Source organism: Rhinichthys klamathensis, unplaced genomic scaffold, assembly GCF_029890125.1.
Source record: "Rhinichthys klamathensis goyatoka isolate OS25496 unplaced genomic scaffold, OSU_Roscu_1.1 h1tg000093l_1, whole genome shotgun sequence".
Taxonomy (NCBI): domain Eukaryota; kingdom Metazoa; phylum Chordata; class Actinopteri; order Cypriniformes; family Leuciscidae; genus Rhinichthys; species Rhinichthys klamathensis.
Genome location: NW_026606632.1, coordinates 671357 through 693194, shown reverse-complemented (window position 1 = coordinate 693194; position 21838 = coordinate 671357). Strand labels below are relative to the sequence as shown.

Below are 21838 nucleotides of genomic sequence, written 5' to 3'. Positions count from 1 at the left end.
CCTACAACAGCAAAAACTAAAACCGACAATGACACTGACCAATCAAATAACTAGTAAACAATAGGATGAAAATGACAAATTTATTCCATGTTTTTATTATTTTGCCACAAAATGTAGTTTTGTTATGTACAAAACATACCCTCTTTCTCCTGCTTTCTCTCACACTCAAACACACACAGTAACACAGTGATTTCAAATTGATCTGAGAGGATTGAGAGATGCTCTATAAACTGTACACTACCATTCAAAAGTGTAAAGATAGATAGAGGATGGGTGGATGGATGGATGTTAGATTTGGGAAAGGAGTGTGTTTTAGTGCTTTATTAGCAAGCCTTAACCGAATGTTCTCTCAGCCGTAATTAGACCCAGACAGAATCTACACTGAATATGTGGAAAGATTTTAAACAAGGTAAAATGTGTTAAACAGAGTTGAGAGAAATTCACTCTTGTTGTAGCTGAAAGCATTACCATGACAGGCAAGGAACAAGGCATGAGTAGAACTTTGTAAATGATGGGCTTCCCAATTCTGCAGAAATCTGCAGAGCACATTCCTTGTGGGCCAGGCCATGGTTGACCAATGTAGCTCACTGTCTCCTCTCAGCCAGCATGTCTGAACATTATTCTCTGGGATTAATAACCATATTTGTCACTCTCATCCTTAAGAGCAGCATTCATTATCAGAAGAGATAACTAATGCATAAATACACTTAGAGTTCAGGCATAAATCTACAGCATGTGAGGCTTGAAGAGATATTGCTGCTTAAATTACCAATACAAGTGTCACCTAACATAAGTGTTACACTGATATATAGCATATGCTGGGGAGGGGAAGTCCAACATGTTATTAGTTAGATAAACCCAAATTGCTTGGGTTGTACTTGTGTTAGTTAGACAGCCAATGTAAATGTATCTTTTCACCGTTACAACTAGACCCCCCACTGAATCATTGTGCGGCTATGAGAACCTCAAACCCACAAGAATGCTGGAAACTTTCATTTTCTACTTCTATTAAAACCAAAAGGATACATTGTGTCACATTTTACATTCATTAGCAGTGATCTTGCAGGGACTGTTTGTACGCACTCAATGGGGAGGCCTGTGCACAAGTGGGTTTATTTTTTAAAGGCCTTGTATTTGGAGAATGTGGGGTAGGAATTGTGTGACTTGGCCAGGTTGCTGGTTGGCTTTGGCTCTACCCTGTTCTCTCTCAGTCTACCTCCTTCATGAAGGTTGAGTGTAGAGTTACCCCGGCAGCCGAGCTGGGTAAATACAAAGCAGGTCCTCAGAGAAAGTGGACCTGAGCACATGAAACAAGCCCAGCCAGCGTTCAGAGCTGAAGACAGGATCGATGAAGGTGGTGGTGTACCACAAACCATGAGCAAAGATAGAACAGTTCACTGAAAAAAAAGGTGTAGAACCAATTTTCACAATCACAAAGAAACTGTCAGACATGGGTTATGTGCACAGAGATGTCGGATGATCTTGTTGAGATAAGGAGACACATGTGAGTGATCCAGTGTCTCAATAAGGAGAAAAATATGAGCACAGTGTGTGATGTTGTTGAGATCTTTCCGTATATGATGTTTTATTAATAAAGTTCTGGAGGAGCACGTTCAGATAATTAACCTAATTATCATGGGAGGAGCTCATCCAGTCAACTCAATTAACATCAGGAAGTATATATACAGCAGTTTTTACCGCTGTTCTATGAAAGTTTTCAGCATCCCTCCACCACCAGAATCTCCTCACTTACTACTCATATCCCAAACCTGGGATGGGGGAGTACTCTGGGTTTGGGCCAGATTCTGAGCTCGGAGCCCTCCCCCTGGAGAGCACGTCAAATACGCATATCTTTTACTCTATTTAATTATATGTAAGTGTGCCCTCGTGAATATTTAGAGGAGACAAATGTGAGCGATCCAGAGTCTCCAGCTAAGGAGAAAAATCTGAGCACAGTGTGTGATGATGAGATCTCTTCTAAAACTTTAAAGGAGACCATTGTGAGAGAGTTCGAATTTTCTGTCTCAAGAAAAAAAGTTTGAGAAGCAGGACTCAGGCAAAAGCCTCCTCTTGATGTTAATGTTACCTCATTTATGTCTAGCAGAAACATTTATGATGTGAAAGAGATCACTTTTTTTTTCTTCACTCTGGGTAGCTTCAATTTCATTCATCCACACCATTGCAGTCAAACAATACATGCATTGTCATATTTTAAGTCGTTTCGAGTAGACAGTGTTTTGTTGCACAGTGATTTAATAGAGAAAATCATGACCTATATTTACATGCATACAAAAATGTCGCCACCAGAATAGTAAGCGCGTTGCCCAATTTTTGTAACCTCGTGTACTTTGCACATGCGTATTGAATTTGTTTTGTTCTAATCAGTTGCAACACTGGTCTGGGCCGTTGTTTCACAGTAGAAAAACTAAACTAAAGAGACGGAACAACAACAACGCCTGCATTGACAAGCGCTTTTGTGAGGGGGTTATGAGAATACAAAGCTATTTTTATTTGGTCATAACTTCTGGAGAAAAATTGCGCAGACACTAGACAAAGATGAAACTTTCTAGAGCACATGTGTTCATACATGTATACATGCATCATACATCCTGCGTTCATGTAGCTTTTTCAAATGGAGTATACTTTGAACCACTACGCATGTTGTATAGTCAATCCCATTTCAAACACGATCAAATCTTAATAGTACCTCAGAGCTTATTTCAAATGCTCATTCATTAGATGCATGGAACTCTCAAAAATCCCCTTTCTACCAGCTCTGACACTTTACATATGGGCTGTTTTTAACACAGATGCATACAGATTACATGATTTGGCATATGAAAGTTAGGGTACATGCTTGTTATTCCAAAATATGTGTTTGGATATTGTCACAGGTGGCAATATGTTTCCTTGACAGATGGATTTTGTCTGTTTATAGGGTGGCAAGATTCCAATCCGATGGACCGCACCAGAGGCCATCGCCTATCGTAAGTTTACCTCGGCCAGTGACGTATGGAGCTATGGGATTGTCCTATGGGAGGTCATGTCTTACGGAGAAAGACCTTATTGGGAGATGTCCAATCAGGACGTGAGTAGAGCAGCTGTCAGCAAAGCAATCCAATGTCTTTCATGCCAAAGTAGATCAGTGTGGCATATGTTCAATGTTTGATTTGATTTAAAGAGTCTTACAAAAAAATTACAGAATAAGAGGCCATTCACACAGAACATGGAAATATTAACTTAAGGGGTACTCGGGTACAACGGGGCAAAAGGCACACCCTAAGAAAAATTTGCTTTTCACTACTCCCATAGTGTATGATTGCAGAAAGAATATATGTTTTTATTGAACATTAAAATGGAGTAACAGATTTTGTGTGGAAATAAATCATAAAAGTGGTATAAATCATATAAATGTATGGGCCTTTTCAGGTAAACCCCGCCTTTGTTCATGACCACTCCTCAAGCCCTAGTTGGCCCGCTTTGAACCAAGGTATTCGGTGTGCCAAAAACCCCTGGCCATTGGCCCAATGATTTTACATCTAAGAAGTGCGGCTGACAAAAAAAAAAACAAAAAAAAAAAAAAACCTTGGGAACCCCTGATTTAGGGAATGTTTACAGAAAAACAGTGAAGAAGACTGCAAAAAAAAAAACGTGCTCTTTGTGACCAGCCACTAAGAGTTTGAAATTACTGAGTTGGGGGTGAGTAAATAATGACAGAATTTTCCTTACTGGGTGAAAAATATAATTAAACCAGCAATATTATCCTAGATCAACCAGCAACCAAGCTACTTTTGCTGTTGAACAGCATGGCTAGACTATTCATGCTGTTCTAAACTGCTCTTATTAAGTAAAGAAAATAGAAGGAAAACTCAACTTCACAAGGACATAAAACCAAACACACATTAAGCAGCCAATGGTGAAAATGTGCTTTTTGATTCACAGGCAGAGAGAAATGCTATAGGTTTTACAGAAAGTTAAGAACAAGAGCCATGTGTGGAATTGTGGTTAATGTGTAGTGGTTTGTTATGAAATCTTGTTGTGTTGATAATGTTATTAGTTCTTTAGCACTGACCCTGCGCAGTGGCCTAATTGCTGCAGTTCAGTAACTTCACCCTGAGCAAATAAGACCCTGAGAGTTTATTTGAACTGGATTGTGGCAGTTCCGATGATCAAGTGATGAAAAGCAAAAGGGAGTCACAGTTCTGGGGCAGCTGATTTTGTGTTGTTGCATGGACGGATATGCTTTGTTTTTGTTTTATCGTACTGGATTGTGACAGTCGGGGAAGAGGAAGAAATATGTCCTGACTTAGGCGCTCAAAAGACAGGAAATTGAAGAAAATAGTTCAGCAAATTACAGTACCTCATCTTTTGAAGGAAATAGTTCCCCCAAAAATGGAAATTCTGACATCATTTACTCACCCACTGTATGTGTTTTTCCAATCTTGTGATAGGAGTGAGGAGATGTCAAGGTACGGTTACATTTACCAATGTACGGCAAATTTTCATGGGTGAAATCCGGTCATTTTTAATGGGAATTCATGAAAACAGGAATTTCGCATGAGGGCAAAATATTTCCCCATGGAGATTTTGCAATGGGGTCAGATGAGTTTGTCGCTTTGACCAACCAAAAGTAACTTCTGTGTGAGCAATAGTATATCATACATTGATATACTATTGACAATAGACAAATCTCAAGGAATCTCAAAGTTGACACAATTTCACCAACATTTTGCTAATGTGACCACACCTTTAGACAGAATGGCAGAACTTCAGCTTGACGATATTTGCGTGTGTGCCTCAGGTGATAAAAGCGGTGGATGAGGGCTATCGTCTTCCCCCACCCATGGAATGCCCTGCTACCCTTTACCAGCTGATGCTGGACTGCTGGCAGAAGGACCGAAACAACCGGCCCAAATTTGAGCAGATCGTCAGCATCCTGGATAAGCTCATCCGCAACCCCAGCAGTCTTAAAATCACGGCCAGCACTGCGTCCAGGTACGTCGCTGTTCTCGTACCCAAGAGGACTGCTTTTAGACCGAGTTCTAGATGCTTGTTCTGATCCCAAATTGCCTTCTTCTCTTTCTTCTGCTTTATGTCACGCTCAGATCAACTTCTCATGATCCCGAATGAGAGGAAATGTTTCTCTCTTCCTCCTGAACTCTAATTTGTGTCTTCCCCTCAGGTCTAGAATAATCACACACTCCTACAGCTGGTCACTTACAGTTATGATTAAGATGTACATAAGACCTCAATATTTTCTACAGATTATTTTTCTAGACAAAATCAGTTTATTTATGGAGCCAGTTTGCAGAAACAGTCCTCAGACAGGCAGTGTTTGTGATAAACATTTGCTGACATCCTGTTTCTCCAGTATCCAGAATGCAGTACTAATGTTATTTAAAGTATTATACACAACATAGCCAAAAGTATACACAGTAGACTTCTGGGTAATGGGTTTGGCAAGAGCCCCTGATTGGTTGCACATGACATTCTAGATTTGTCTTTGTGATAATAGTTTTGGGAAAGATTATTTTTTTCTCTTCCAGCATGACAATACCCCTGGTGAGATCTATTTTGTAATGGTTTGACACTTTCTGGTTTGGAAGAACTTGATTATCCTTCACAAAGTCCAGAATTGAAATTAAAATATTGCACTGATATTTAAATTCTTATTGATCGTAATAAGCTGCCTAATTTATTTTAATGTTTCATGGCCTGTAACTGTTTTAAAATTCTATGCTACTTTGTATAAACAAATGTAAAATAAAATAATAAAAGCTAACACTAATAGTTTTAAAAGCTAGGCATCACAACATCATAATGTATAGTTTGTTAAATGAAAATATTTAGAGATTTGCTAAAGATTACTTTGAACAGTGTTATCAAATAATTCGTTTTTAAATATTGATTTTAAATCCAAATGTAAAAAATGGTAATCTAAAAATACACACACACACACATATATTTTACAAGACATTTTTTTTTAGATTTAGATTTTTTTTTATTGTTATAAAAAGTATAGTATATAATATTATACTATATTAAATCTGTGTATTTATAGGCCAAACTTAAAGTTTTATATATCCATTTTATTTATCCATTTTACCATTTTAAATATCTATTCACTGAAGAGTCTTTAGCCTAAAAAAGGTCGAAGACTCTTGTTTTCCTCTCTTTATTGCAATAAGACTCCATTGACCAGAGGGTTCGTCCGGCACGAGTGTGGACGTAAGTGCTATAACCAGGAGCTTTATTATTATGAAGTATGTAACAGTGACTAATGGTTTCTTAAGAAAGTGAAAATGGGTCCCAGGGAGTTTGCATGTAATTTTCCTGATTGGCTTTTAACATGGCCGTTTGGGGGACCAGCATTGGGCCCAGGTGATTTATGACTCTCTGAGCGAGACACACTCTGAGGTTCCTCTGCCGCCGGTCTGAAGCCACAGCTGCGTCCAAGCCCTTGCACCTCATTTATCTACATGCCCTGCATGCTAATGGGGCGGCACTCCTGCTATTCTCATGGATGGACCTTAGACATTAAGGCCAGACCACTTTAAGCTGGAAAGATGGCGTGCAGATGCTCGGATGTAAAATGTTGGCACTCTTAGGACAAGAGTAGGTGCACAATCTCAGAGCCTCCTCACACTCACAGCAAGAGATGCATTTTTGTCCGTGACGAAGCTACCCAGATGTTTCTCTGTGAGGAACATCCTCCCCCCTTTCCTATCCCCAGAGAACTTTAAAAACATGATACTAAGCATCCTCGGTTATTTAGAGGTCACTACACCAGAGGGGAGAGAGGAAAGCAAAAGAAAAGAGGCCGAGTGTTTACCTCTCTTTTTCCTCACCCTATGGCCTGTTGTGCTCCTGTCGAGTGACGGCTCAGATCTCTGACGCCAGCAGCTGATGCGTCCAAATGCAGTGTGTTTATGCCAGAGTTTAAGCTATCACTTCTATACCCAACAACAAAGACTTTTCTCCTCGTCAACTGCTTCTTTCTTTTTCACCTTGTGAGTTTAAGTGAGAATGTAGCTACACATCACAAACAAACAACAGAGGACTGGACATCTCTTGGTTATCAGTATGGTCCTTCAGAGATTTAAATCATTTTTTTCTCTAGATTATATTGTCAAATCTTTACTTTCTTCCACCATGTTGGCCATTATGAATAAGATGTACAAATAATTTATCATACTAAAGGATTAGCTCACTTCAGAATTAACATTTTTCTGATAATTTACTCACCCCCACGTCATCCAAATTATTAATATTAATTAAGTCTTTCTTTCTTCAGTCAAAAAGAAATTAAGGTTTAAGGAATGAGGGTTTTATATAGCGAAATGATCGGTCATTTTCTAAAATAAATAAAAATGTGTATCATTTTTAACCATGCTCATCTTGCGCTAGCTCTGCGATGTGCCACACATTGCGTCATCACGTTGAAAGGTCACGCGAGACGTAGGCGGAAGTACAGACCTAGTGTTTACAAAGTGAACGTCCAAAGACTAAGTCAAACACCCTTTACAAATTTTTTTTCAAAAAAGTTAAAACAACGATGTCGGGCGATTTTGAAGTTGGAGGAGAAAATGAGTTTTTCGCCCTAACCTACATTTTACGGGTTACCGCCTGACCTTTTCAACGTGATTACGTAATGCATGAAGTCGTGGACGTGCAAGACGAGCATTTGTGGTTAAAAAGTATATACATTTAAAAAAAAATTAGAAAATGACCGATCGTTTTTCTAGATAAGACCCTTATTCCTATTATTATTATAACCCGTTGGTTCCCATTGAAGTCCGGTATATGGAGAAAAAACCTGGAATGTTTTCTTTTTTTTCGACTGAAGAAAGAAAGACATGAATATCTTGGATAGGTTACTTTATTGGTACCCAAAGGTAAACTAGTTTTACAGTCTGAGAGGCAGGACATCCTTAAAACGTTGTTGACCACAACATAGCATGCAACATACAAAACATTAAAACATATAAAAACAGGTAGTAACAAAAAAAAGGAGGAACAGAAAACAGTACATGACCAGATTGCTTATGCGTTTTGTGCCAATAATTTTACCGTTTGTTTGATTGCCGCTGGTACAAAACTGTTTTTAAATCTTGTGGTTCTGTAACTTTTTTGATAGCCATAGCTAGCCGCTGTAATTGTTTAGCATACAGGGATGCGGGGTGTAGCTGGGGCTCCCCAGTCAGCTTATTTGACCATTTTACAATTTGTTTTAGGCGATTCTTGTGCTTGACTGAGACACAACCAAACCATGCCACTATAGGGAGAAAGATATGATGGTTTCAATAAAAGCATGATAAAATAATGTCATCATAGTCTTGTCTATATTAAAATGGTACAATTTTCTCAAACAGTATAGACGATGTTGTCCTTTTTTTACAGACAGCCTCACAATTCTCCTGAAGATTTAATTTAGAGTCAATAATTGTCCCTAGGTATCTATAGGATTGTACTTGATCCACTAGTTGACATTTATAGTTATAGCCTCATATCCTGGAGTTTTTCCAAAATCAATGTACATATCCTTCGTTTTGGAGATGTTCAATTGAAGGTGCGACTCCTCACACCATTGGACAAAATGGATGACGTGGGAGTGAGTAAATTAGCAGGAAATTTTAATTCTGAAGTGAACTAATCCTTTAATGCTGTACACGTACATATAATTTAAGTAGCCCTGTCCATCCTTTAACATATCAATTGTATTTAATATAACGTTTCTGCAGTTAACATATTAGTGAATGTGTCAGTACCTTTTTAATGAAAGAAAACAATAGTTTTCACACTGGTACCGTACGTATTAGGTTCTGCAATTTGTGTGGGTGACACCACACAAGCACAAATGTATGCTATAAATGTGAAACACAATACATAGCTGCAGTATTTCAATAATACAACTTTTCCCACACGGTATGTACAGTACATAATTGGCTTTAATAATTTCCAGTCAGCTATGAGGGTTCTGGTCATATATTTTTAGAAATGAGATAGAACCCTTTTAATTAAAGGGATTATGCAATACTTTTTTATTTACTTTGTTTTTTTAAATTAAGACTTGTGCCATAATTTAGATCATAATTTTGTTTTCTCTGACCCTTAGTTTTAAACTGACTGTTTTTCTGTTTTTTGTTTATTTTAGACGTTATACTAACTATAAGTAGCTTTGCTACTACCAATCAACTAGCAGTCATTAGAGTATTAGTAGACTGTCTGCTTAATATCTGCTAACACTTTATTTTAATGCTCCACCGAGAGACATTCTACTCACTATAAGAAACATTGCAACTAGTCTTATTCTACTAACTGCTACTCGAATGAGAGTTAGTTGACATGTAGTTGCAAAGTTACTTATAGTTAGTAGAATATCTAAACTGGACAGTCAAAATAAAGTGTAACCTTTTTTTGGGGGGCAGCTGCTGTACCTTAGAGGCTGCATTTACATTACATGGTTCAAGTGAACAAATTCCGATTTTTTCCTCCCATGTGCACAGATCGAATTTGACCCACGTATGTGTAAGCAGAAAAAAAGCACATGTATTCCGATATTCTCAGATCAGTTTCAGGCCTCATTGATATGTGGAAATAAATCTGATATGAATTGAATAAGTGCATTTGCATCAGCCATTAAAGCAGACAGATCGGATATTCTCCTCATACGTCATTGAAAAAGCGACGGTGGTGAATGACATCAGGTTGGACACCAACCGTGATCACATGACTCTTTTCAATGCCCAGGCTCCAACTAGGCTCTCCTCTTTTTTCTCCGCATTAAGAGACCAATGTTTTCCTGACCTTTAAAGATGGTTTTGGAGAACAAAAGCTTGTATTATCATTTTGTCTGTGTCCATAGCAAATCGCACCGTTTTTACTTCCTTTTCAGCCTTAAGCTTTTCCGGGTCAGTATGTCTTCCTTGGGTTGTTTCGCCAAGATTATAGTATAAATGCAGATATTGGATATGGGTCACTTTAAAAAGATGTAAGCTGGCTATCAAAAAAAAAACAAATCAGATATAGTCAACAAATCTTATTTGGGCATCAAAACCTGCAGTGTTAATGCAGCCTAAGACTAAATGTAAAAAAACCCTTTGCATCTGAAATTAGATACAGTACTGTTGTGTTTGATGTTGAGTCCAAAGTAATCTTTGCCGTCCCATCCTTAAATAACAGCCTTTTTATAAAGTTCCATCACAGGTTCATAAAACAATCAGCACATATATGTACTTCTCAAACTGTGACGGTCAGACTAAAATCATCAGACATTGTTAAAAATAAACTTTATCCACTCTTTCCCGACATTAGGAAATGGTTTCTAAAGATCCTGTGCACATCAGTGCAGTCTTGCAGACAGCTCGATTCAATGAGCTGTGTCAGCACTTACTGATCCCCTTTGCCAAGTTACTTGGATCCATTCAGCATTCTTTTCCAGTCAACTCAGCGTACATTATTCTTTTATTTTCATCACACAGTAATGGAACACTGGGAACATGTGGATCTGAGTGGACTTCCTGGTATTCTAATTTGTTTATTTGCATGACTATAAACAGCAGTTCCCACAGGGATTGTGGTCTCCTTTCCGTCTGTTCCCCTGGTTCTGATCAGGTGCTCTTGGCCTTGAATTGTGGATTTCAGATGCTTTGACATCACATACATTTTGAGAGTTTCACCTGAATCAACAAAGACGAGCATTTTTTATTTAATTCAATTCAGTTTTTTTTTTTTTTATTACCATATGTTAAATGATTTATTTAAACATTTTTCCTTCACTTTCAAAATGTTATCTGGAATTGTTTTCATAATGTTGTCTGGTTACATTATAAAATGTCCACACAGTATTTGCCCATAAAAGGATTACATATAAGAAAATTAGCATACCGTACATGCTAATAACACGTTAAAAGTATTGTGTTTGTTTGAGAAGCTAATTATACTGCAATAATACATATTTTCGTGTAGGTTTATAAAGGTTTTGGTTAATGAGTTAGCATTTTACCCAATAAACAATGGAAACAATCATTGGTATGCGAACAATGGGAAGTCTTCAGAAACAGAGATGTCTGTGTATTCGAATAAACATTCCTAAATGTATTGGTTTCTTCCTGGGGAATGCTTGCCATAACACAGATGGAGAGAATCAGTCCCGCTTCTCTGCAGGTATTTCCTTATGGAGACCTTGAAGGCAAAGCTTGCATATCGGATTTGAAGGCCTTTGTGTTTACCCTCGGCTTGCACTTTTATAAGCTTGTTTTCTCCATAAATGACATTTGTCAAACGTGATGGGAATTGCAGACGACCACAACTTCAGTGTTGTATTTTTTTCTGAGTCAGCAAGTTAGAGGAACAGTCATGGGGTGTGTTCTCATAAAAAGCTGTTGTGCATCAGCTCTGCAAATGAATGTTACTTGCGCTTCATGAGGGTGAAGTTTGTCATTTCTTTTGGGCTGCTCAGCCAAATACTTTCCAGTACCATTTATTGATGCCACTGGTGCAGAAATTACACGATTAATCTTCAATATTTACAATACAACTAACAGTACTTGCTCTATGTTTTTCATCTCTTCCCAGACCGGTAAATCTGCTTCTGGACAGGACCAGCACTGACATCACTTCCTTTCACACGATGGGTGATTGGCTGGAGAGTGCAAGGACGTTGCCCTGTAAAGATGCGTTCACTGGTGTCAGCTACAGCTCCTGTGATACACTGGCCAAAACCTCAGCAGAGTAAGAGCCTTTCAGGTTTTTGTATTATAAAACTAAAATCTGCGCTGCCAGTCAAAAGTTTGGACTGATTAAGATTTTTGAAAGAAGTCTGAAGTTATGCTCAATAAGGCTGCATTTATTTGATTATAAATAAAGTAAAAAGTCAAGTCACCTTCATTTATAAAGCGCTTTTAACCGTATGGATTGTTTCAAAGCAGCTTTACAGTTATAATAGAAACTATTATAAACTGTAATATTGTGAAATATCATTACCATTTAAAACAACTGCTTTTAATTTGAATATATTTTCAAATTTACATATAAAATGTAATTGTGATTGCAAAGTTCCATTCTTCAGTGTTACATGATCCTTTAGAAATCATTCTAATATGCTGATTTGGTGCTTAATTGTTTTTAATTATTATTGGTACTCAATTATTAATAGTTATTATTATTATCAATGTCGAAACTTACCCCAAACTTGTGAATGGTAGTGTATCAAGGTTTCCACAAAAGTATTAAGTGGCAATAACTTTTCAAAATTGACTTTGACAATAATAAGAAATGTTTCTTGAACACCAAATCAGAATATTAGAATAATTTTTAAAGGATCGTGTGACAGCTTTTCCATCACTGGAATAGATTACAATTTAAAATATATTTAAATATATTTTGTTTAATTGTAATGACATATTTCACAATATTACTGCTTTTACTTGAGCATAAGTACGGTGGCCGAGAGAGCTCAACACGCTGCAACAGAAGAAAACACATACAAATAGAAAAAAACGCATGCAAATAGAAAAAAACGTGTGCAAATAGAAAAAAACGTGTGCAAATAGAAAAAAACACATGCAAATAAAAAAAACGTGTGCAAATAGAAAAAAACACATGCAAATAAAAAAAACGTGTGCAAATAGAAAAAAACGCATGCAAATAGAAAAAAACGTGTGCAAATAGAAAAAAACGTGTGCAAATAGAAAAAAACCCATGCAAATAGAAAAAAACGTGTGCAAATAGAAAAAAACACATGCAAATAAAAAAAACGTCTCGGTTACGGATGTAACCCTCGTTCCCTGAGTAGGGAACGGAGACGTTCCGTCGGATGACGACGAATGGGGGTTTCGCTTAGAAAGCCAATCGACTTCGAGTACTACAAAACGAGCCAATGGCAAGAAATGCCATGGGTCTGCGGAATTTGCATAGCGTAACTCCGCCTCACCTCGTGGGTATTTAAGGAGGACGCTGGCAGCAAATAGGCATGTTTTCTTCGCTGAGGAGCCAAGACTGAGCTCAGGCGATCCCCGCGGTACAGCGGAAGTGGCAGACAGACGGAACGTCTCCGTTCCCTACTCAGGGAACGAGGGTTACATCCGTAACCGAGACGTTCCCTTTCGTTGTCACTCCGAGTTCCGTCGGATGACGACGAATGGGGATACCAGTCTAATCACGCCACCTTCCCAGCTGTCTTCCAGTGCCCTGCGTAAATCTGAGATCCCTGTCGTGAGCCTAGCACGGACGAAGGACTCCTATTTAACACAGGAATACCAAGGTACACTGGGGAGCATATCCCAGGTCTTAGGGAAGTATGCAATTACTGCCAACCCAGAGGGGGGGACTTAGAAATACACATATGACCCGAGGGATGCATATGGGGAATCACTGGGGTATCCAGCCGCAGGTGGAATATTTCAACCCCAGGGGTGGCAAGGTGGCTTGCCAAGGGAAAGACACATGCTCAGAGAGGCTTACAGTGGGAATACACATGTGGGGGTAGCTCCGGGAGGTACCATGCACACGGGAGGCACCTAGCCGACGCGCAGGCAAGAGACACTGGCGCCGACGTCAGGAGTGCTGGAGGAACTCAGGGCTTTCGGAGAAGCTCACCTGAGGAGAATATCGCACGTATCCAGTCCGTAGAGTGGAATGGCGAGCAAGCGAAGACACCTGAGCGGGTCCGGTACTAGCTGGTTGAAGCGAGTACATGAGAGGACACAGGCTCCACTCGGAGATTGTAGAATCTGGCGAATGTGTTAGGTGTCGCCCAGCCTGCAGCTCTGCAGATGTCTGTTAGCGAGGCGCCATGCGCTAGAGCCCAAGAGGATGCCACACTCCGGGTGGAGTGGGCAGTCACACCAAGGGGGCACGGTCGCCCTTGCTGCTGGTATGCCAAAGCAATGGCGTCCACTATCCAGTGAGACAACCTTTGCTTGGAGAGAGCCTTTCCCTTCAGCTTCCCACCATAACAGACAAAGAGCTGGTCTGAGGTCCTGAAACACTGCGTCCTGTCTACGTAGATGCGGAGCGCACGTACTGGACAGAGTAGTGCCAAGGCTGGGTCTGCCTCCTCCCGGGGCAGCGCTTGCAGGTTCACCACCTGGTCCCGGAAGGGAGTGGTAGGAACCTTGGGCACATATCCAGGCCGGGGTCTCAGGATCACGTGAGAGTACGCCGGCCCGAATTCCAGGCACGCTTCGTCAACGGAGAATGCGTGCAGGTCCCCTACCCTCTTGATGGAGGCCAATGCAGTCAGAAGCGCCGTCTTCATTGACAGGAAGTTAAGCTCGACTGACTGTAAAAGCTCAAAGGGAGCACTACGCAGGGCGGTTAAGACCACTGCGAGGTCCCAAGAGGGTACGAGAGGAGGGCGAGGAGGATTCAGTCTCCTCGCTCCTCTCAGGAACCTGACGATCAGGTCATGCTTCCCCACCGACTTACCTTCTATAAGATCATGCTGTGCGGCAATAGCGGCGACATAGACCTTGAGGGTGGAGGGAGACAGCCTTCGCTCCAACCCCTCTTGAAGGAAGGAAAGCACGACGTTGATCGAACATCTCCGGGGCTCTTCTCGGCGAGAAGAGCACCAGCTGACGAAGAGGTTCCACTTCAACGCATAGAGGTGTCTCGTGGACGACGCTCTAGCGGAAGTGATGGTAGCCGCCACCGCTGGTGGCAGGGTACTCAAACCTGCCTCGTCCCGTCCAGGAGCCACACGTGGAGGTTCCACAGATCGGGACGAGGGTGCCATAGGGTGCCCCGTCCCTGAGAAAGGAGGTCCTTCCTCAGAGGAATCGGCCAAGGAGGTGCTGTCGCGAGGAGTACAAGTTCGGAGAACCAGGTCCGGGTGGGCCAGTACGGCGCGACCAGAGTGACCTGCTCCTCGTCCTCCCTGACCTTGCGCAGGAGTTGCGCAAGAAGGCTCACTGGGGGAAACGCATATTTGCGGCCCCGCGGCCAGCTGTGCGCCAGAGCATCCGTGCCGAGTGTGCCCTCGGTCAGGGAATAATACTGGGCGCAATGGGTCGAGTCGTGAGAGGCAAACAGATCTATCTGTGCGTCCCCGAACTGGTCCCAAATCAGCTGAACCGACTGGGGATGGAGTCGCCAATCTCCCGGGAGGGGCTGAAACCGTGAGAGCTCGTCGGCTGCACAGTTCAGAGCTCCTGGAATATAGATGGCACGAAGCGACCTCAGATGCTTCTGACTCCAAAATAGGAGGTGGCGGGCGAGTTGCGACATACGGCGAGAGCGCAGACCACCTTGACGGTTGATGTACGCTACAGTCGCGGTATTGTCTGATCGGACTAGTACATGCTGGCCCGAGAGCACGGCTCGGAAGCGGCGCAGGGCGAGCTGTACAGCCAGCAACTCGAGGCAATTGATGTGCCATAAGCGGTGGGGTCCTGTCCAGGAGCCCGCGGCAGCACGTCCATTGCACATGGCACCCCAGCCCGTGGTGGAGGCATCTGTCGTTACAACAACATGCCGGGAAGCTCGTTCCAGAGGCACTCCTGCCCGTAGAAAGCTGAGGTTCCCCCACGGGGTGAAGGTCTGACGGCAGGTCGGAGTAACTGGTACTCGGAGCGTGCCGTGTTGCCATGCCCACCTCGGGACTCGGTCGCGAAGCCAAAGCTGAAGCGGTCTCATATGAAGCAATCCGAGCGGCGTTGCCGCGGCTGCAGATGCCATATGCCCCAGGAGCCTCTGAAAAAGTTTCAGTGGAACCGCACTCTTGCCCTCGAACTGTCTCAGGCAAGTCAGCAGTGACTGCGCGCGCTCGCTCGTAAGCTGCGCGGACATGGCGACCGAGTCGATCTCCATACCGAGAAAAGAGATCCTCTGCGCGGGGCAAAGTTTGCTCTTCTCCCAGTTGACCCGAAGGCCCAAACGGGCTACATGGCGGAGTACCAAGTCCCTGTGTTCGCAAAGCTGATCTCGAGAGTGAGCTAGAATCAGCCAGTCGTCGAGATAGTTCAGAATGCGAACCCCGTGTTCCCGGAGGGGAACAAGGGCTGCCTCGCTTTTTTTTTTTTTTTTTTTTTTTTTTGGAACGGTCTGTGTCGAGGGAGAATGGAGACATGAAAGTAGGCGTCCTTCAGGTCGATCGCTGCAAACCAATCCTGGTGCCGCACACATTCGAAAACGCGTTTGGCGGTGAGCATCTTGAACGGCAGCCTGTGAAGGGAGCGGTTCAGAACGCGCAGGTCCAGGATTGGCCGTAACCCACCGGTTTTCTTCGGGACAATGAAATACGGGCTGTAGAAGCCGGTCTTCATTTCGGCTGGAGGGACAGTCTCGATCGCACCCTTCGCCAGCAGGGTAGCAACCTCCGCTCTCATGATAGGGGCATTGCCACCGACCAAAGTGGAGCGGACTCCCCTGAAGCGGGGAGGAGACCGCGCGAACTGAATCGCGTAGCCGAGCCTGATCGTTCGTGCGACCCAGCGGGACAGGTTGGGAAGCTCTAGCCAGGCTCCCAAGGACTGAACCAGCGGGGTCATGCGAACCACAGACTTCCCGTCGGTGGGGCAGCGAGGCGGTATGACTGACCCAGACGTGGACGGCATAGCGGCCCGATGTGGGGGTGCAGTCATGAACCGCGCCCTGACAGAGGAGACCAGGGAAGGACGAACGTTCCACGGGGGTCTGCTCTGCCAGGGGTCTGGCGACAGAGGGGGATGAGAGCGGCATGGTCCGGGGACGGCGCGCACTGTCATCCGGCTCTGGGACAGAGGAGGACGAGGGGTGCACGGCCCGGGGGCGGCGCACCGTGTCGTCCAAGAACTCTGTATGCTCAGGGATGAATGTGTCACTTCTCTCAAGATTCTCCCCCGGCCCTCCACCGGGGGAAGGAGTGGTCCTGCTACCACCTCCTGAGAAGTGTACATCATCCCTGAGCAGCCCGTCTCAGGAGCGCCGCTTGACCCGGCATTTAGCGGGGGGCGGGACTGGAGAGGGCTGGGGCGCCTTCCTACGGCCTCCTCCGCGACCGGGCCCGGGTGAAGGCTGCTGCTTGGGCCGGGCGGGAGGGGTGGGAGCCGTAGGAGGGCGCCCTCGGCGGGAAACAGACTGAGTATTCTGCCCGGTCGGCTGAGTGGAGGCAGCAGCGGGCCGTCGGGGCAGAATGTGCTTAATAGCCTCAGTCTGTTTCTGGGCAGTCGAGAACTGTTGGGCAAAATCCTCGACTGCACCGCCGAAAAGGCCATCTTGCGATATGGGGGTGTCGAGCAGCCGGGACCGCTCGGCATCCTCCACATCAGCAAGATTAAGCCAGAGGTGTCTCTCCTGGACCACGGCTGTGGACATCACCAAACCCAGGGAGCGTGCGGTCACCTTCGTCGCTCGGAGAGCAAGGTCGGTGGCGGCGCGCAGCTCATTGAAGAGCCCCGGGTCTGTCCTGCCCTCGTGCATGTCCCTGAGCATCTGGGCCTGGTAGACCTGCAGAATGGCCATGGCATGCAAAGAGGCGGCTGCCTGTCCCGCAGCTCTGTAGGACTTCGCCACTAACGCAGACGAGTACATACAGGCTTTGGATGGGTGCTTAGGCTCACCACGAGAAGAAGCGCTCTGAGGACACAGTTGCATCGCAACAAAGCGTTCAACCGGGGGGAGCCCAGTGTACCCACGGGCAGCGGCCTCATCGAGGGGAGGAAAGGCGGATGAAATCAGCGAGCGGTCACGGGAAGACATGGGAGTCTTCCAGGACTTCGAGATCTCATCATGCACGTCCGGGAAGAAAGGTATCGGGGCCTGACGCGGACGGGGGTCCGCAGCCTGACCCAAATACCAGTCATCCAGCCGCGAGCGCTCGGGGCAGGGCGGAGGGTTCCACTCTAACCCGATGCTCGCGGCGGCTCGAGACAGCATGGCCGTCATCTCTGGATCAGACTCTAGCACAACTGTATTCACACCCGAAGGTGGCAGCTGTGATGAGTCTTCACTTCCAGAAGACTCAGACCCACCTTGTGATGCTGCGATAGACATCGCGTCATCCTCTGGAGCGTCAAAGGAAACCCGCGGGACACCCGAAGATGATCCCGCCGGAATCCCCCGAACACTCACGGGTTGCAGCACTGGAGAGGATGCGGCTGGGCACGGACTGATAGTCGGCGCTTTGTTCCAAACCGTCATCCTCAGATCACCCTGGCCACCAGCCGAAGTACTAGCTCTATTTCTAGAGTCAGTAGATCGGGGTGTGGATGAGGGGACCCTCACTCTTGCGAGATCACCGAGTCTTGATCGTAATGCTGCGATGGTCATGTTCCCACAGAGAGAACATGAGTCATCCACGAGTGCTGCTCTAGCGTGATTAATGCCCAAACACACTATGCACCACTCGTGCCCATCAGAGTCATCAACGAGTCTACCGCAACCAGAAGTGCACGGGCGAGGCATCTTTAAAAAGACGTGCCGCGTGCAAGCTCTTTTGTGAGAAAAAGAAACTCTGACTGTGTTGAAGCGCCCGGGGAGAAACACACTCGCTGTCGAATCACGGACAGAAAAGCAGGAAGCGCGTCCTCGCCGGAGATCGCCGTCACACCAACACCAGAGAATCTCGCTCGTCTGCAGAACTGACAGTACAGGAATGGCTTGTGGAGCGAAGGATCACCTTGGCTCCGAAGCGAAAACATGCCTATTTGCTGCCAGCGTCCTCCTTAAATACCCACGAGGTGAGGCGGAGTTACGCTATGCAAATTCCGCAGACCCATGGCATTTCTTGCCATTGGCTCGTTTTGTAGTACTCGAAGTCGATTGGCTTTCTAAGCGAAACCCCCATTCGTCGTCATCCGACGGAACTCGGAGTGACAACGAAAGGGAACACCCGCAAATTAAGAAAACATCTTTATCAGTTTCACAACACACGTGTGCTCCAAATACTCACAACACCACCAAATACAGAAACGCGCTGCAAAAGCTCACAACACAAATACATAAACGCGCTGCAAATAACAGACCACAACGGAAATGTTTCCAGGGGAACCAAATAAGTGACGAACCCGGCTGGGACGTGCTGGCATAGATATCCATAAATCTATGCGTGCTGGTGCTTACAGCTTAAAATTCTACTTTATTTATTTATTTGTGCAAAACATACAGAGATTAATTTTTTTTTACATACAACTTGTATACAATGTACAAAATGTATTAACAATAATTATGTTCAATGTCATCAGAATACAAATGAGAAAAGAATAATGAATTGGAAACTAAAATAAATAAATAAAAAAGATAAAGAAGAAAAACATGAAGGAAAGATATTTATCTATACATCAGTTACACTGTACAAATTGTTTCATGTTATGTTTACATTTTCATAAAGAAAAGTTTCGTAAGAAATGTTAGGTAATGTAGGGTCCAAAATTTTAAAGTTGAGACACACAGATATATAACGCATATTTAAAAAAAAAAAGTAAAAATACAAATGTATTTGCAACCGTTATGTTAACAGCATTATATTTCTGTCGTAAGACCAGCTCTTCAGATGGACGCCGTGCTTTGTTGTCATGGGAACATCCCAGGTGAAAATAATGAGGAATTACGTTGTCTTTAGTTGCTCCTTCATCAAGTGCGTTCCACACGGCTATAATGGCACACTAGAGCCCTGCTCACTCCAAAGTCCCACTTTAAGGGGCTCTGCCGTCTGCCCTTCGAAGGAAGTAGGGCACAGAGACGCTCACGAGCAGTTAGCACGTCCCAGCCGGGTTCGTCACTTATTTGGTTCCCCTGGAAACATTTCCGTTGTGGTCTGTGTTATTTGCAGCGCATTTATGTATTTGGTTGTGTTGTGAACTTTTGCAGCGCGTTTCTGGATTTGGAGCACACATGTGTTGTGAAACTGATGCAAGATGTTTTTTTTTTAATTTGCAGGTGTTTTTTTCTATTTGCACGCGTTTTTTTCTATTTGCATGTGTTTTTTTCTATTTGCACGCGTTTTTTTCTATTTGCATATGTTTTCTTCAGTTGCAGCGCGTTGAGCTGTCTCGGCCACCGTACATAAGAGACTAAAACATTAAAAATCTTACCAATCAGAAACTTTTTACTGGTAGTGTTCTATATTTTCTGGTAGTGTTTATAGTCATTCTTTTATATTCATTCTCCAAGTTTTTACGATGCATTCTGTATTTTTGAGTCCAAGGCAACAGACAAGAGATATAATTTAAGATTTATAGTGTAAAATAGCCTAAAACCGTTGTCGAAGATGATGCCAAATTTATTTACAGATCAGTAAATGAAGCCCAGCTTTTATCTTTTAATGGTGGCCATAACATTTGTTATTAATCTTCAATGACAGTGCTTTTGTAATGTTTTCTTCTATTGTATGCCAATGAATCCTACAAAAAAAAGAAGAAAAAAGAAAAGTAAAACACCTTTTGCCAAAAATAAAAGTGCTATCCTCCTATAAACCCCAGTATTGGACAATCTTAGCTGAGTCAAAACAAAGTTCTAATAATAAAGACCCTATTGTGCTCCACGATGTGGATCTGCGTTTATGGGAAATGCTTTGTAGATGTTGAATAGGAACCTTGCCTGGCCTGGTTAGCATCTCCTGAGACCACATTTCAATTCAAATGACGAGGCATTTGACAATGTAAATAATTTGACATTCATAACTTCAAAATGATCAAAGACCCGGTCTCGGAACAGTGGCAGTGCTGTGCTGCACGGTGTACCCTCAGGACTAAACATCTAAACACCGAGCAGTCTGTAATTGTTTGCTTGTCTTTATATTTTGTTCAGATGTCAGCGTAAATAATCACATGCAAATAGCGGCCCTCATCCATGACCCAGATTGGGTTATTTAACATGCAGTTTGTTTGGCCTTCTGAAGTGAGTGAACACCACCACTCTTTGGTCTGACCACAGAATCGTGTGTGTTTACAATTTTTGTGTATTGTAAAGTAAAATGTTAATTTAAATGTCTGAACTGCTGAAAAGGCCAGGATCACCATTATATGTTTTGGATTCTGTTTAACCACAACTACACTAACCTTCACCAATCATCTTCATCAGTGAGACCGTGCAAGATCAATCAGCTTCACTAAGTTTTGCTAATAATCAGCAACCATCACTAACCAGCACAAACCAGTACAACTGCTAAACTACACCAGAATAAACCACTACTAATCAGGCTAAAAGCTGCACCAAATTAGGCAACTCTTTTTTGTAGACTGTCTGCTTAATATCTGCTAACTCTTTATTTTCCCGGTCCCCTAACTGACATTCTACTGACTAACTTTGCAAACATATATGTAAACTTATTCTACAAACCCTAACCCTATAACTTAACAGTCTACTAATACTCTAATGAGAGTTTTTTTCTCCATAAATGACTAAATACTCTAATGAGCCAAAATTACTTTTAGCTAGTAGAATGTCTAAAGTGGACTATCAAAATAAAGTGTAATTAGTATTAGACTGCATGAACAATCAGCATCAAATCTGCATTCAACAACATAATCCAGCGACAAAGTAAAATCACACCAGCATTAACCACCACCCATCAGTACTAACTATACAAATCAACACTAACAAGTACAAAAATGAGCAAAAAGTCAACATAGACCAACTCTACACCGGCATAGGGATTTATATTAGTCTTTTCAGCAGAATGAATGAGGAGTGCACCAATTTGAGAGTTTTAGACGAATCTGTGGTCTTAAAGATCAACGTTTTCATCCCCCAAAAAATTGCTTCAAAAATTCGTTCAAACTTAAATAAGCCCTAAAAACATTGCAGTGTAAAGGGTCTATCAGGAACACGAAGAACCACAAGAGAGACATAATTATTGATAATTTATTCACTTATTACGTTACCTTGGTTGTGCGCCTCTGGGTTTTCTTGTTGA

General features: G+C 43.1%; 1 protein-coding gene across 2 annotated transcripts in view; it reads left to right on the top strand.

Annotated features, from left to right (window-relative positions):
- epha3 (eph receptor A3) overlaps window positions 1-21838 on the top strand; it is a 153174-nt gene that overhangs the window by 123592 nt on the left and 7744 nt on the right. For both annotated transcript variants that reach the window (XM_056252218.1, XM_056252219.1), the window contains exons 14-16: window positions 2939-3088; window positions 4802-4995; window positions 11578-11733. In XM_056252218.1, coding sequence (XP_056108193.1) covers window positions 2939-3088; window positions 4802-4995; window positions 11578-11733 — 500 coding nt within the window. The remainder of the gene's footprint in view (window positions 1-2938; window positions 3089-4801; window positions 4996-11577; window positions 11734-21838) is intronic.